The following is a 17,704-nucleotide window of genomic DNA, read 5'->3' as shown; positions in this document are numbered from 1 at the left end:
TTTGAGATGCCAGTAGGAGGGGGAAGAATGGTTGTGATCATATGTTTTGTTTTTCTTCGATAGACAAACAGATGGAAAGAGCTTGGGCAGCCATCGAGTCCCCTGGCATCAGTTGGTGGGCTAGTGGCTGGACTAAATCACCCCTTAGATACAGAGGCCCTGCTTCCAGGCTCCTCTGTGGGTCCTCCGAGGGCTCCCCCACTGACTGTATCTTGTAGGTTGCTTTCACCAAGTTTGGGAGAAAAAAATTTAGGTTTCACATAATATTGAAGATCTCAGAGTGGGTTAATGCTATATGTTGCCCATAGTACTTCGTGTCGTTGTCAGTTAGGGATCTGGTTGCTTGCAATGCAGGAGGGACGTAGAGACTCAGAATTAGAGGTTGGAGGACCAGGAAAGATACAGGCTTGGAAGATAGGCAGGAACCTAGGTAAGACAGGAGGGCTGGGCAGCAGGATCCATAGCAGAAGCCGGAACCACCTGGCTTTCATGCTGCTGCCGCCGCTGCAGTGGGTAATGAGCTAACCTCCAGTCATCACCCCCAGCTGTCCTGGGACTCCACATCCCAGGAGAATGTGATTGGCTGTGCATAAGCCATGTTTCTTGGGGTGGAGAGAGCAGATCTGTCTCCTTCAGATTCTAAAATGGGAGTTGGGCTTGACTTTTAGATTCCTTGTCTTCACAAGGTAACTGGGACTCCCTCAGAGGGAGGTTAGGTACAAATAGGAATAGGATAGTATATTGGATAGTGTCCCCCTTAAAAAAAAAAAAGACAGATGTCTACTACGGCTCTCCCATCGGCTGTGCAACATTCACATACACCTTCTTACCATACTTGTGCTTACGAAAATAAAGTGCTCCGGCCAATGTGCTGCAATTCTTCCCTTATGGCTGAAAATATAGCCACCCCTCTCTAGAGGTTCTTGATAAGATCTTTGTCCGTTGTCTTCCATCGCCACGTCTAAGTGGAGCCTAGGGGACGATGGCTTTGTCATGCTTTAGCACGTCTTTTTTTTTTTTTTTTTGTTCTTAGGAGTTGGAGTTCTTGGGGTTGATTGCCTTAGGATCAAGTACTTGTAAGTCACTGTCAGCCAGACTTCTTTGGCAGCATAGATCCCTTAATGTTGCTGGCTTTCAAGGTCTGTCCGCTTCCATGGGCTAGTAACCAAAACAAGATAAACTGCCACCCCCTAAGGTTTTGAACCTAGAGCTTGGTCTGAAAACTTGTCTCTGGGCAATTGGACCAGGCCTTGGTGCTCTGCAGAGTGCCTTAGCTCTTATCAGTGCACCTGGGAACAGATAAGATGCCTAACAAACCCGCAGAGTGGGTGGTCCTGCCCCTGCACTGCATCTTCATGGCGGGAGTGCTGTCCTTTTCTCAGGCTGTAGAGATGAAATAGATTCTAGGGACAGGTGACTTCTCCTCTGTGTCCCTCGGCTTCAGGCAGAGTGATTCCTCTTAGCAGCATCATATGTCCTCTCTGGCTTTCAGACAGGCCAGTTTCACAGCCGGCATGTCTTTTGCTTGTAGATCCTTAACGAGTAGCCAACACGTCATCTGGCATCTAAACTTTTCTCAAATTTTTTTAACGTTGCGGGCACAAGGTCCAAGTCTTAAGGCACAACAGACGGTGGTTTAATCAGCTGTTTTGCCATTAAGTACCAAAGACGATCTTGCCAGGCCAAGATAGTAAGAAGGTCCACATGCTTCCACTCTGTGTCCTTGGCTCAGCCAGTCCACGTTCTTTAGTTTGTTACTTAAAACACTCCACTTCCTTGTGCCAGCTTCCTTTATTGGGTAAGATGCTTTCTGTTGCAAATAGTAGAAAATCCAACTTAAATAATAGGGAGAATTAATTGGCCTCCTTGACTGAAAGCATGTTAGAGCAGTGGGGTAGGCTTCAGGTGCAGTTTGATCCAGAAATTTGTGATGTCATCAGGTTATTTTCTTTCCCTACCCTCCTCCACGTATTGTCTTCCTTCTCAGACTAACCACCTTGTGAAAGCAGATGAGGCTGCAGCCGTTCCAGGTATCACATCTGTAAATCATGCCAACCAGAGGTAGATGGAACCTTTGTTCTAATATTCCAAGCCAAGGCCTCAGGCTCAGTTATATGACCAGCCCTGAATCAGCTACAGTAGCTGGGAAATGGAAATGGTGTTGATGGCCTTAAGTCTAGATACATGCTACATTCCTGGAACTTGGGGTAAAATTGGCTTCCCTGGAGTAACATGGATTCCCCTGGGGAGCCTGGGAAGGGTGCAGGTGGACCATCCATGTGTCAAACAAAAAGTATCCTCAGTGCTCTACACACGTTCCCACGCGAATTCTTCTGACAGTGTATGGAAACTTGAGTTAGCAAGTGATTCTGAAATTTCTTCCTGTAGTCAGCATTGCTCTTTCAGAGAAAAAAACAAATCACTTTCTTTTGGCGGAGCAAAGTATACTAACCACTGAGATGTCAAAGTGAACCAGCCAGGCCTGAAAATAGTAGTCACAGTAAGAGAAATCAGTCCATTTGTGCAAAGATAGAAAGTACCTCTGTGCCATTTTTTCCAGTGTCCCATTTTCACCATGAGGATGTGGGGGAGGGTCTCACTGTTTCCTCCCCCAAAGTACCTAGATGCTAAAAAGTAAACAAAATAAAAAACCAAAACAATGAAATGAAACAAAACTGTGCTTGCATGACTAAATGAACCTTGGTGTCACCTTTTCAGTTGGTTTACTTTATTGTTGTATTTTGCTTTGCAAAAGTTGTGTTTTTCAGAGCTTTTCACTTTTACCCATTGCCTGTAACTGAGCGTTTGTTTTGCCCTCTTCTGCCCTTTGGACTATGAAGTTGAGATAGAAGTGTAAAAATCAGAACCCATAGGCTTGCTTGAAACTTGTACTCGAAAAGATGGTGAAGCAGGTGTAATTACAGGAGAAGACTGGCTGCTTAATTATTGTTACCTGCAGCTAAGCCGTTGTCTTTCTGCAGCTGTTTCCATAAATAGACTGTATATACAGGAATCTACCCCTGGGGTGAAGAGTTCCCATTCAGCCTCTTTGCTTAATTTAAATTGCTGGTTTGAGGTGGTTATTTTTGAAACTCTTCTCAGGTTGACTTCCCCCTTAATCCCTAAGCCTTCTTCCCTCATCTGCCAAATTATATGTAATGCATCGCAGCTAGAGTGCTTTTGGCATTTCAAGAGTCTGAGAACTTGAAATTTGATTTAAATGTTAATTTATTGTGACAAAGGTTGGGCACTCACGTTCCTATTCCTGTATAAATCTTTTCACGGACTTGGCGTGGGACCAGCTGTCTCCCTGGCTTCTGCTGCATCTCGAGAGAATGGCAAATGCCCCTAACTCCACCTGTTTTGTTTCAAAAGAGTCTGGCCTATTTCAAAGCACTCTTGGTGTTACTGTTATTGGGTTTTAGCAATACCTGGGGCTATTTATTCCAGGTGTAGTTGGCATGAAATCAGAAAAGACATATTAACAAAAAAGTTAACTGTTTTCTTCTTTTGAATATTAAATACGTCTTTATTGTTTGCTTTTGTTTTATGAGAGAACCTCCTTGCTGCTTCTTGGTCTTTTTTGGCTTTTTAGTGCACACTTTAAGCAAGTTTTTAACAGGTCATAAATAAAGGATGCGTTTGGATTCATAGAAATCATGAGTAAAATTAATAGTAAAGAATTATGTAATTCCCAGCTCTTCCCAGTTGCCTTTAAAATAACCCAACTAAATATAGTTTCTCTTCCCTAAGAGACCTACTAGATGTTCTGGACTAGAATAGTAGGACATTTATTTAAATTGCTAAGTCTTAAGCAAGAAGACCAACCTTTATAAGATACAAGATGCCTGGATGACTCCTTCATGAAAAGAAATGAATGTACTCCCCCCTCACATTAGGGGCATGAATATATGTTAAGTATTTCTTAGTATCCTGAAGTATTATTTAGTATTAGTATATTGAAGTTAAACAAAATTGACTTCCACATTGGAAGCATTTAGAAGGAATGGCCCAGATGAATTTAGTTCTACATCCTGGTAATAGTAGAGAAAGCAACATAACATAACATAACACACACACACACTCCTACATTAATGTGGTTGAAAGGGTATTCAACTAACGTGTTCTTGACAGAGATCAGGTTTGAAGCCGTGGGTATTAACATCCCGCTGCTGGGTGGCACCATGTCGGGGCTGAGTGCTGCGCTTGCAGGGTGCCTCTGTTTCCTGGTGGGCTTTCTCCTTGAGCTAAAGGGAAACTAGTATTTCTGGTCTATTTGTTGCACGTTAATTTGGTTTTGCTGTCCTAGCAGCATGTCTGTTGGAGTGAGCACTAAGAATATTGAGGTCACTCTTGGCAGGTTATATTATACAGGCAACCTCTGATTTTTCAAGTGGATTGTATTCTTTTATAAGTCAGTGTTGAGTCCTGGAATGAAATTTCTCCCCATAGGTATAGTGTTATAAGTGGTGATTGAGTTCTTTTAACACAAAATATAATACACTCTAAACCATAAGCAAAATTTCTTAATCTCTCTGAGCACCCTTACCTTAAAATGGTAATAACTTACCTCATGGAGTTGTGAGGATTAAATTAATTAAGGCATGGAAAGTTGTTGATATAGGGTCTGATATGTGGCAAGTAGTCAGTAAATGTTAGCATCATTTAAAAAACATTATTTCCTGGGAAAATGCATTCTGCATTTCATCATGGAGGACTGGGAGAATGCCATCTCGGGGCAGCGGGTTCCTGTGGATTCAAGGCTGATGTTGGTAGGAAAGGGCAGGTGGAGTGGGGTAGGTTGGGTTCTCTTGCTAGAGATTTTGCAGCTTCCTGCTGGGGAGAGGGGATGATTTACAGGAGAAAATGGCAACCCTGGCTTCCTAGTGGCTCTTTCTGTCTGTGGACTTTGCTTGGGTTGATGACTGGGAGGGAGGTTCTTTGGTGGCAGCAGGTTGGCAAATGGGGCTTCATGGCTTGGCAGCGCCTGCAGCTTCTGACGTAGGTTGAGGGGAGGTGAGGTTGCGACATTGGTGAGGTGAGGGCCATTTGGAACAATCCGTGTTTCATTTTTCCATTGATGCTAAGAATCCATCTGAAATAATTTTGCTCATTTAAATTGTTTCCTTTTCCTTCTTTCCTGCAGCAAGAGAGTATGGCCAAGATGGAGGTGAAAACATCCCTCCTGGACAATATGATTGGAGTCGGAGACATGGTTCTTTTAGAACCTCTCAGTGAGGACACGGTCATCAACAACCTCAAGAAGCGCTTTGACCACAGTGAGATATATGTGAGTGTGCCCAGGAGGTCCTCTGTGGGCTTTAGACTTTGTGTTTTGTGGCAGAGAGCTGGCTTTTCTTTCTCAGACTCTTCTTTTTTCTGTTTGCTTACTGAAGTCCAGAGGTATTTGTTTATACCCTCAGAAAGAGTTTTGTGTTTGCTCATCTGGCACATGAGTTATATCGATTAGAGTGTCACGTGAGTCTGCTTTCCATACCATGTTTGTAGAGGGCCGCCTGTGTGCAGAGTATCGCACTGGATGTTGGGGGCATTTTAAAGCAAGTGGAAGACTTAGTTCTGCCCTCTGGGGAACATATATTCAGGAGGAAGTTTGAAATCCATATTCGTAAGATTAGCAGTCTAACCTTTGAGAAGCTACTCATTAAAATGTGACGCAGTGAACTGTCAAGAAAGACATGAACCTTCTTGACGTTTGTAGTTAATAGAGACAAGAGCAAATTACCAGGTACAAATATGTGTTTGGTCCCTGGAGATTTGGGAATAGTCATGTCCTGCGATACAAAAGTACAATGTCATACACAAAAATGAAAATGTATAAATATATATAATAATAGAAATTTTATGTTGTAAAAGTTCTCTGTAAAGGATTTCACAGTGTTAACTATCAAGTTTCTTAAATATACTTAAAACACGAGTTGAAAATACTTTTATATTCAGCTTTTCAAGAATTTGCATAAAGCACAGAAATTTGCATCTGGGCAGGTAGAAATGTATTTTGTTAACTAAACCAAGGAGATGAGGCATTGATTCACTGTACCAGCAGCTGAGAAGGAAATGGATGGATTGGGTGGAAATAATTTTCATAGATTATGCTTCGTTTCTGAGTTACTTTTCCCCCATTTTATAGCGTATCTGTGTCTGGATAGGAATTGCATTATTGGGACATGCTCCTTGTTTTTCTGTCTGTCAGTGTAGGAGGAAATATAAGTCAGTAAAAGGAGAGAGCATTACTGTTTATCACTTTTGTGGAACTAGTATATTTTTAAAAATTATATGCAAAGCTATATTTTATGTTGCATACAGCTTTCCTTTCCAGTTAGGCAATAATCATGTTTCAAGGATAACTGTGGATAATTAATTTCTTAATGAAATAGGAGTCACCATCTGGGAACTGAAGCTTTCATCTTTCTTGATTTGATTGTTGGAGGCAGGGGGCAGTTGACAGTAACATGAGATATGCGGATACTGCTCTGGAATATTAATTTGATAACGGACACTAAGCTAAGTTCAGAGGTGTGGTTATATAAAATGCTGATTCAGATGGAAGAGGTATGAGGTGCTGCCGCAGAGCCCGAGAGAGGTGGTGTTTGGTCTGGCAGCGAGGCCCTGTGTCACCTCCCCTCAAAGTGTAGCAGTTCTCCTTTCAGGTGGGAAAACCCCATGGTTCTGCGGCTTTAATTGGAAGTATGATCTGATGTCAAATGAAAGACGGACTTTAAACATGGGTCTTTGAGTTGGAGATAGGAGTGGGGGTCAATTGTATCGTTGCCAGTGTTGGCTGATCATTTTTCTTCCTGGCTCTAAGAGGCACGGTTCACTCTTAGATGAACTGAGAATCGGGTGGAGAGTAGTGCATTGCATTCAGTCAAATACCTGATTTGTTGTGCCCACTAAAAACAAAACAATCTCCTTTGTAACAAAATGCCAAGTGTTAACATTCATGAGTCTTTAGCAGACAAAATGTCTGGGTTTTAGTCCTACATAATCTTATTTTCTGACTATTTTAGGAATGCCCTTTCTGCTATAAAGCAAAAGCAGAAAATTGCTTTCTACTTCCAGATATTCATATAATTAATGTTTTCCATGATACTTTGGGACTATCATTTCCATGAGATGTGTGCCTTCATTTTGTAACTTTAAACACACATCATGTTGGAGGATTGGGCATTCTCTATTTTGAGCCAAAAAGAAAAAGAAAAAGAAAAAAAGGCAGTTTATAGGGTAATGTGTGTAGTGTGATCTTATTTTTTAAAGGGGGCTTATGGGTGTGTACATATGTTTGTATATTTGTATGAACACAGAGAAAGGCATGCTAACTGTAGGTTAGCATGGGGTAGGATGGTGTATAGGGACAGGGAAGAGTTACTAGTCTTTTAGACTTCCGTATTATAGGATTTGTTAAGTCAAGCATGTAGTTTTTGGTAATAAGTTGGATTACCCCACCTCTGTAACCCCATAAGTCGTATATACACCACCCTTGGGAAATCTGTTTCTGGCTCTTACTCTGATAATATTCCTGCTTTGCTTTTGTTCATGGGTTGCTGCAAAATTGTTCAGTCTGATGCTAAAGGCCAAGTTAATATGACATGCAACATTTTACTATTTTGTTCTTCACTTTGTTTTTTCAGTTCCTTTCCAGAAGATGAAGGGGCAGTTTGGTGGTGGTGGTTTGTTTGTGTTTTAGTCCCTGTTCTCACTAGCTTTATTTTATCCTATGATAGTGTGTGATGGTCTACCGTGACCCGTTGTGCACACGTATTAAACAGTTATGTGTGTGTTCAGAAGCCATGGTTGACAAGGGGCCCAGAGAACAGAGGGATGCCCGGCTCAGGCGGTAGAACTGCGGCTCTTCCCACAGCCTGGGCAGCCTCCTGTGTGAGCTAGCTCTAGGCTGGGGGACCCGGTTCTTCCATCCTGCCGTCCACCCTCCCTCCACCACCACTGTGTCTAGAGGTAAGAAATAGTCCTGACCTTCACAGAGCTCTCACAAGATAAGAGCTATCAACTCTCTAGAGTATTTATAACCCCTGGTGATCCTGTGGATCTCCAGCCAGCTGAGTCTGGAAGTAGAGTCCCTTGTGATCTTGTCGCACGAAACCTGAAGCTCTGAGTTGGCTGCTGGAGTCACACCTACTCCTCGCACCACTGACTGTGGCCAGGTGACTGGAATGAGCTGAAGGCTTAAGAAGATGATGTCTTCTTCTCCTCGGGTTGGGGGAGGGTTAGTTTTTTCCAAAGTAGATGGGTTCTGTGTAGCGGGTTGAGTACTGAATATATCTGCCAGCGTGTTAGGAAGAGGAAAGGGGAATAGACGCTAGCGAGACCCCCTGCTGCAACCCCCTCACAGCTTTGGTAGGGAATTCTGCAGTGCAGTGGCTTTGTTGGTATTGCTACCTCCCTGAAGGATACGCCCCACGAGAAGCATTTGTCATTGGCGCTCTGAGCTTCAAGTGTGCACCCAAAGGCACACTTCTCAGGACTTTTCTCCTGGAGAGAAGTGGCAGAGAAGAGCACACAGAGGTCCCAGGGAGGGGCATAGTTGAAGTCCATCCACTTTTGGGAAGTTTGTTGAAATCTTTGCTTCCAAAGTCATTCAGTGTTTTATTCTATTCTGTAATGCGTATGGTTTTGCTTTAATCTAACATGTTCCTTGGAACCTTTCTTTGAGTAAGAACTATTTTTGGTGCTGACAAGTAGTTTTAGTTTGTTTTCTGTCAGAATTGTCAGGTTGGGGACCATCTAGTTACAGAGATCTGAATTAATCCGATTTCAAGATCTCATGTTAAACTAATTATAGTTGTAAGAGGACTGCTTTGAAAGTCTGGTAAAAATTGTCTTGATTTTTAGAAGTTTGTACTCAAATTGGGATCCCCATAAAAATGGGATCTGATACTCTTATGAAAAATACTCAAGTCCATGCCTCAGGATTATCTGTTCTTCACTTTGAGGTGGGTTCACACACCGGTTTAAGAAGCCCTGAGTTGGCTCACAGCCTTCTCTGTAGCCGGGCAGAGGCTCTAAATCTGAGACAGTTCCTGATGTTGACAACGTGGTCCTTGCAGGAAGGTGGTTCCATTGGGGATGGAGGCGGGTCAGGTCAGAACAGGGAGAGGGCATGTTGGCCTGCAGCGTAACAGGCAGGGTCTCAGACTGTATGCTTCGATTCCTCACCCTTGGCGGAGTGCAGTTCAAGCTGGGACCAGCTGCAGGACGTGCAGTTGCTCTAGCAGCCTCTGTGGGGACAGTGGTGGGAGATGCTGGTTCTGACGCTCCCAAGTGCTGTGCTTCTGCGTTCTGTCTGACCTTTGTCAGACCCCCTCTCTGCCTCCCCACCCCCGCCCCCAGCCAGGCGGAATAGTGGCAGGATTTTGCCATGGTCTTGTAATGTAGGAGACCCAGCCAGACGTGATTCTGTTTTTAGGGTGACTGGTCAGGACTGTGGTTCTGTTCAGGAACAGGAAAGCTGCAATTTAGGCAAGAACAAGGCCCAGGGCAAATTTGGAAACAAAAGAACCAAAGTGTCTGTTCTCTGACAGGAAGTATTTTTGGTGCTGACAAGTAGATGGAGTTTGTTTTCTCTCTGAATTGTTAGGTGCGGATCATCCAGATATAGAGGTCTGAATTAGTCCAGTTTTAGCATCTTAAGTAAACAAATTGTAGATGTAAGAGTGATTGCTTTGAAAGTTTAGTAGAAATTGTCTTAATGTTTAGAAGTTAGTAGTAGAATTAGAATCCCCATACAGATGTGATCAAAGACTCTTATGAAAGATACTCGCATATAAGTATAATATATTTGGTTTAAAATAAGTCAGTGAAAATAATACTAGTTAGCATTTATATATTCATTTGAACTGTCAAAACCACTTTTCATTTGTACACAGGAAACTTCCTACCTTTATAGATACAATGTTTATTCCTGAGAATTTGGTGTACCTGGTGTATTAGCTTTCTCTTGCTGCAGAATGGATTGCTACAAACTTAGTGGGTTAAAATAACATACATTTATTACCTGACTATTTCTGTGGGCAAGAGTTTGGGCACGGCTTAGCTGGGTCCTCTGCTTGGGGTCTCACCAGGCTGTCATCGAGGTGTCAGCCAGGACTGTAGCCTTGTCAGAGCCTTGGCCCTTTTCCAGGCTCATGGGGTTGCTGGCAGAGAGCAGGGCTGGAGTGCAAACGTCTAACTTAGTGCTATTCCTGCTACCCAATTTTTTTTTCTTTTTAAAATTTCCTTTAAAAAGCCTTCTTTAAAAAAAAATTATAAAAGTAACAAATGCTTTTGGGGGAAAAAAAATCATAGTACAGGGCTACATGACATAAAAATGTGATTTTCTTACCTTAGTACCCCAGGCCCTTTGCAGAAGTAATGGTAGTTAAGGTAGGTCACCTTCCAGGTTATGTAAGTTTAATTAAAAATCGAATTTTCTTGTTTGTTGTTTTAGAGTTGGAAGTAGCAGGTTCTCCATCTAGATGGATGAGCCTTTGCCCAGAGACCCCAGACCCAGCAGATTTGAGGGAGACAGGAACCTTCTTTAATGCCACCTGCCCTCCCACCTTGACCAAGTAGGGGAAGGAGGAGAGGGGGTCTGAGCTGGCAAAGTGAAATGCCTGGACTCGACTGTATATGAGGGATTCCCCATGAGCAGACAGCCTGCTCGGCTCATGGGGAAGGTAGACTATTGAGGAACCATGGAGAACAAATCGTGCGTGTTTTCAAGAGTATAAACAGCTTTGGTGTTTGGAAGGGAGAACACCACATGAGAACGCTGGATAAAGCTGGTGAAAAACAGCAGATCACAAGGCTGAAGAAGTGTTGTGTCTAGTTTCTGAGCACAGTCTGTCTCTTGGACAGTTTTATAATACTTTTCAAAGCAATCAGTTTTGGTACTAACTTGCCAGTTTCAACCTGTCCACGCTCTTCTGAAACCTTCAGTGATTGGCACATCTCTTCCTCTTAGAGCTTGCAAGATGGCTGCACATCTGTCTGTTATTTACCGAGCTCAGAGTTGTTTCATCATGCAGGCACTATATGGTACTTGATCTATTTGTGTACTGTTTATAATATATTAATTTAAATGTTCTGGTTGAAGTTACACTGAACTTCAATTTGGAGGAAATTAAGGCCCGACCTCAGGTCTGCAGAGGTTTCATCTTTTGGTAGCGGTGTGGTGGGTACTAAGGAGCCAAGACCCGAGCTCCAGTCCTGGCTCCGCCCCTCACCATCTGTGAGACCTGGAACAGGTGCTTTAACTCCTTGGGGACTGTTCCCTTATTGGTAAAATGATAAATGATAACAGCTAACATGTGTCAAGTCCTTATTGGTACAATATACCATCCTAAGCACCTTACGTGTATTTGTTTGTTTAAGTATTACCAGAGGCTTGTACACTGTAGGTTTTAAAATTCATTTTACATGTGAGGCGACTGAGGCTCAGAAAGACTAAGTAACTTGTCCAGGGTCACACAGCGAGTAGGTGATGGAGCTAGGATTCACACCCAGGAAGTCTGGCTCTGGAGTTCATGCTCAAAATAATGGTCCTGCTGATTTTACACAGTTGCTATGAGTGTCAGTGATACCACTAATATGGAAGCGTTCTCAGTCCACAAAGTGTTCATCATACTTGACTATGATTTTGCAGAATGTGTAGGTTCGGAACAAGGCAGTCTCAATAAGCCAGACAAATACTTGAAGGGGATAAGCAGTATTCCTGCCACGTGTCGAGTTAGCATTCAACAGTGCAGTGACATGAACTAGTGTGACATGGAACAAGCATGCTCAGTTCTGAAGTCCTAGGCATTCCCTAGTCAAAGAAAAGTGCTCACAACCGTTAGGCTGGTGTTTTCCTCTCTGGAAGGTGGGAGAAGATCTTGGGAGGAGATTGTTTCTCTTCATATTCACTGGGTGGCAGGCGACTGACAACTGCACACAATCCTTTACCTTTAAGAGCACAAGGTGGAGGGGGAGGAGGAATCAGTTCAGCACTAGGGCTGTGTGGCCAACCCATGTGGCCGTTGCAGCCCTCCCCTCCACGCATGCACCTTTCTCTCCTCTTACATGGATAGTACAGTTAAGTATTCATGGTAATCCTCATTTCTAAAGAGAGGCTGTTTTGTTCCTCAACAAAGGGAGTGTAGGGTGAGACATTAGGTGGCATTACTGGGAAAGGCATGAGCCTTTGGCAAACAGACCTAAGGTTGAATCTTGGCCACTCACAACCACTGTGACCATTGTAAATAACTGAAGGTCAGTTCTCTCATCTGTAAAGTCGGGTCTCGAGGCTTACCTTGTTGAGTTGTGTTGGAGACTAAGGGGCATTTTAGCCCAGTGCTTGGCACATACGTAGTAGGAGTGGAGTACCCGAGAGGGGCCATGACCATCTGAAAACCTTGGAAACTCAGAATGACTTTTCTTCAAGATTTTAGACACTGAGATTCTCTTGTAATTAGAATTTCTCTCTCTTTGCTTCCCTGACTCTCTCTTTGCCTCTCTCTTTCCCTCTCCTTCTTTGGCATTCTATAATGAATACCAGATTTCATTTTTGTTGGATTAGTGCTTTCAGTTAGCCACATAATATTATTTTCAAGACTTGTAGCTGGCAGTATACCTGTAACACAGGACCACTCTGTACCTTAGATAAGAGAGCTTTATTATTATTAGGGTTCGGAGAATGATACGTATTTGGAAAATACTTGTCTCATTACAGAGTTTATTTCAATGAAGATAAGGTGGTATTGTGTTATCCTGCTCTGAAGAAAGGCTGCCCGAGGTGATATTTTTAGCCAGTATTTTGGCGTGGCGTGGCACTCATATATAGTTCTTTAATTCGTAGTCTGAAATGACTGGCAGCACAGGAACAAAGGCTTATAGTATGATGGTAGTTAAGGCATGTCTCAGACTAGACTGACAGTGACCGTGCCTGACAAGCCCGCCTGATCTAAGCCAGTGATTTACGGCACAGCAGAGGGCTTGCCTCTTTCCTCAGACTCTGAGTTGAGAAATACTGGAAAAATGAAACATCAGTGGAAGCAGATGCTGGCAGTCACGTGGGAGGCCGTGATGCATGGTGAGCAGGCAGGGACGATGCATAGGAGTCTCTGAAGCAGACCAGCTGTGGAGTAGAAAGTGAGAAGACCAGTTAGTGGCAGGAGCGAGAGCGGGGGATGAGCATGTGGATACTGGGACTGGAAAGGAAGACCTCACAGACTTGTGTTTCTTTGTCCTGTAATGCAGCCCCACACCCCCGCACGCTCACTCTTGGGGCCCAGCTCTTCTTGGAGCTCAGTGATGGGTTCCTTGAGGCTTCCTGGGTGTGTCATTATTACAGTAAAACTTTCAGCACTTGATGTAACTTGAGAGCATCTCTGCCTGGCAGCTGAGAGAGCCTGTCCAAATCACACTTCTCTGTTCCAACATCACAGACCTTGGTGAAAAGCTTTGGCCTGAAACTGCCTCTTTCAGTAATGGCGAGACCTGGGGCAAGTGTTTAAAACCTTCTAATGCCTTCAGTTTCTTTCTCAGTGGAAAAAATAGGCTGTTATTACTGGTTGTATATATATTCTGCATATGTATCACAAATACATTCTCAGACTGGGTGTGCGAGGTGTACATACTGAATTCCACTGTTTTAGATTAAAGACTCAGATAGAAGCTGAAATCAGTTTGTAATTTTTCACTTAGGCAGCTTTTCACAATTTTAAACTGTGTCTAAAAAACCAACCAAAGCATTTGGTAGACCAAACTGTGTCTTAAAAAAAAAAATTAAGACAAAAGCCCTCTTCAGGGGGAATTTGGGAAATCTTTCAGTCTAATTAAAAACACTGTGGCCCATAATGTCTTGATGTCTTGTGATCAGATTCCCAGGATCTGAGATCCAAGAAGTGAATAGCGTGTTGTCATTTCTGAAGATTCCACCAGCTCGTCTTGTAGAGTCATATTCTCAGCACCCTGGTTTTTCATACTAGTTTCATTAAGACCATGCATACCTCATGTGGCTCCTCTGATAGCTCATCCATTCCCTGTGTACAAAGGCCATTTTGTAAGACTTCAGCATTACAGGACTCCTCAGTGACTTTAGCTGTGGTATTAACATATGCTGTGGGCTTTTGAGTCCTGATTTGGCAACTTACAGTGGCCAGTAGATCCCAGTAGAGCCAAACTGTGAGTTTTGGGAATCACACAGGTGATATTTATGGAACACTTGCTGTGTGTCAGGTGCTGTGGTTCTTGCTTTAAAACACAATCTCGTTTAATCCTCATATTAGGCAAAGGGAGGAACCAGTGTGATCCTCCTGGTCCAGATGACGAAACTGGGGCCTGGAGAAGTTAAGTAATGTACCCAAGTTCACACAAAACTGAGAAGTTTCGCCAAATAACTTGCAGTAAAGTTTGCACAAGATCTCAGGTACATTTTGTGCATCATAATACTGTGTGATGTAGAATTGGAGCAAAGAGCTCAAAACACTTAAGTCAGGATGACCTAGGTTCAGATTCAGTCTTACAATCCAACACTCTCCCTCCATGCGCTGACTTACTTCAAAACTGCTCTTAAACTGAAGCTCAGAGGCCTCTCCTTGACATTTGAGGCTCTGCAGTTCGACCCCAGTCTTATTTTCTGGGCTATTCCTCACAGGATGTCTTAGCTAGTGGCAAGCTGTCCTCTTCCGCGTGTCTGAATTGCAGTCAGGTGGGCCTTTATGCCATGCTTTAATCCATGTTATAGCAGATATCAGAATTCCCCTCCCCTTTTTAAAAGGCTAAATAATATTCCATTGTATCTATAAACCGCATTTTGTTTATCCATTCATCTGTCAGTGGATGCTTGGGTTACTTCCACTTTTTGGCTATTGTAAACAATGCTGCAGTTGAACTTGGGTGTACAGATATCTGTTTTGAGTCTCTAGCAATTCATACTTTAAAAAAATACATTTTGAAGAATACAATTATCTTAGCAAAAAAATTTTTTTAAAAGGGTGGAGTTCACTTATGACCTAAAACCTAAAATCTCATGTGCTACTCTCTGGGGGAACATTTCTTTATCCGAATCTTGCCCATCCTTTTAGACCTGCCCAAATCCTCTGACTTCTCTGGACCATTCTCATATCTCTGCAGTTGGCAATGACCTTTCCTTCATTTAAACCCAAAGCACTCCTTTATACAGTAAGATAAGGAGACTAATATACTCGCTTAGCTAACAGTCGCTTAAATCCTATTTCACCTGTTTTTGTGGCTACAGTGGTTAACTCTTTTTTTTTAATTGAAGTATAGTCAGTTGCAATGTGTCAATTTCTGCTGTACAGCATAATGTTTCAGTCATATGTATACACACATATATTCGTTTTCATATTCTTTTTCAATGTAAGTTACTGCAAGATACAGAGTAGTTAACTGTTAAATTTTATATTTTATGATTATAAGAGTCTCACCTTCTAAGCTCTCTTATAAGTTCCTCAGGGGCACAGACCACGAGAGTGTCTTATCTTTTCACTATGCCCGACAGGATGTTTTTGCATAAAGAAGGCTCTTGGTAAATGCGTTGCTTGCTTGTTAAATGGTTGTCAGCTAAATTCAGTCAAGGCAGTCAGTGTGGTTGTGCAGCCAGGTGAAGGGTTATCCTTACCTGAGTCCTGGATTTCAGCTGTTACTACTTTAGAGGTGAAGGTAACATGGCTTGGAGACTGGGACGTGGAGAACTTCAGCGTAGTCTTCAGTATTTCTCTGATGCTGTTTTAGACTAAATAATTAACATCCGGTAAGATATTTAAATAAACATTACCTGTTGCATCCCCTCTTTCCTGATTTATTTCTCTGCAGTTAAAGGATGGTGATGATTATGATACCATGTCTTGCATTTCTTCATGATACTGGGACAACTTTGCTGGGATAAACATAAAAAAAAAAAACCACTTTTCTGTTGAGATGAAAAATTTCCCCTGTAACTAGATCTTTTCTCCCTCCTCCTTTATTGTTTACTCCTGGTAGTGTAAGAATTTCAGCATTCCTCAGACCGTCGAATGGGAGGCTTCTGCCCAGCATAGTAGCTCTCTGTTCTACAAAGGTGAACACACCATTGTAAGGCCTTGTACAACACAAATTCCTGTGATGAGGCCTTCTCAGCTGCTTCTGCCAAAGCTTCCCAGGCCTGACAGACAACATGGACTGTGTGCCCCAAGGAAGAGCGAGCAGATTCTTGGCTCCTTGTCCTGATTCCACTTCCATTAGGTAATGTGGTCATACCACTTAGCGTCTTTGTGCTCCATTGTTACGGACGTTGAAATGGAGAATTCATTTCTATCTCATGGTGATTTAGGAAGAGTTTAGTAGAAAGGTGCTTCGGTATCCATTGTGTACCAAAACTGTAATAAGTGTGGGGAACGAGTTTTTAAGAAACTGCAGAGACTGTAAACAAATAACTGGAATTCATTCTGAAGAAAATAAGGAAGCTGGTAGGTGGGCAGATGGGATGCCTGGTTAGAGCCTCAGCACAGCAGGGGCTTTAAAAATATTATTTTGGAAGAAGTTGATACTTGAAAAGAGATCATCCTGGTGAAAAGGAGTCATTGTAGGATTTCTTTACACAATATTTTATGGTTTAGTTATAATTTTATTTTCAGTTCCAGATGGGGAATTGAAATACAAACTTTCAGGGTTTAGGGCTTCTAAAGAAGAATGTTGCCCTGGGAAGAAGTATGATATGAAAGATGTGAAACTCTTCTGGCTTTTCTTTGTCTGTGTACTGACGTTTCATTCACCTGGCATCGTGGTGAAGTGTGTGGACAGTTCCACATAATTGAGACACACAAAATATGAAAACTGTGCTTCTCTGTTTAACTTGAGAAAAGTTTTTTTGATTAGATATCCATCCAAAATGTATTGCATATGCCCTTGTCGTCGAAAACAGAATGCTTTCTCTCGTTTTGGCCCTTGATGGTTGGGCTGTGTTCTGACTCAGGGCCCACGGAGCCGAGCTGTTGGCTCGTACTCTGAACAACTCTTCTGTTTTTGTACTTTTAGAGTTATTTTGATCACTTCTTGCTCCTTTTCTCTTTTTCTTTGTTTGCTTTTCTTTCTCTTTTTCTTCCCCTCTATCCTTTTCCTTTTTCCACTAGTGGCCATTATTTCTTCCCTTAGGGTGGGAGCTCTTAACCTGGAGGGAATGCACAAACTTTTATGTGCATATTATACGAGTGTTCTTGGAGGGGGAAGATTCTTGGCCTTCATTGGCATCTCAGCCAACAACAACTGCAAAAAAGGCAGGAGGTGCTCTGTAGCAGTAATTTTTGAACTACAAGTTTCATCCCATTAATGGGTGAGGAAAACCACCCACTGGGTTTAGGTTAGGATCAGCAGTTTTAAAATATTTTGTAGCAAATAGAATTGAACAAAGGGTATCAGTACATTGCATGTGATAAAGATATTAATGGTTTTGTGAACTTTTATTTCATATATATATATGTATGTGTATGTATATATACACTCAAACATACACGTACTTGGTTGTGGTGAAAATTTTACTTTTTGCAGTGAATCGTAGTTAGACGCTTGAAACACACCTCCACAGGAAAGCTCTGATTTACAGATGTTGCCGTGGTTTCTCTGTAGTGTGCGGAGATGCTGTGTACCAAGTTTCTTAGAAATGTGGCTAACATGAAAGTGATGCTAGAAGTTTTATTTTTTCCTTTTGAAA

At 42.4% G+C, this 17,704-nt stretch overlaps 1 protein-coding gene across 3 annotated transcripts in view; it reads left to right on the top strand.

Moving 5' to 3' along the window:
* MYO1B (myosin IB) overlaps positions 1-17,704 on the top strand; it is a 166,943-nt gene that overhangs the window by 25,278 nt on the left and 123,961 nt on the right. For all 3 annotated transcript variants that reach the window (XM_072961578.1, XM_072961577.1, XM_072961579.1), the window contains exon 2: positions 5,147-5,290. In XM_072961578.1, coding sequence (XP_072817679.1) covers positions 5,156-5,290 — 135 coding nt within the window. In that variant the 5' untranslated portion in view covers positions 5,147-5,155. The remainder of the gene's footprint in view (positions 1-5,146; positions 5,291-17,704) is intronic.

This window comes from Vicugna pacos, chromosome 5 (assembly GCF_048564905.1).
Source record: "Vicugna pacos chromosome 5, VicPac4, whole genome shotgun sequence".
Lineage (NCBI taxonomy): Eukaryota > Metazoa > Chordata > Mammalia > Artiodactyla > Camelidae > Vicugna > Vicugna pacos.
Note: the sequence above shows the minus strand (reverse complement) of the source record. Positions and strands in the feature narration are given on the sequence as shown.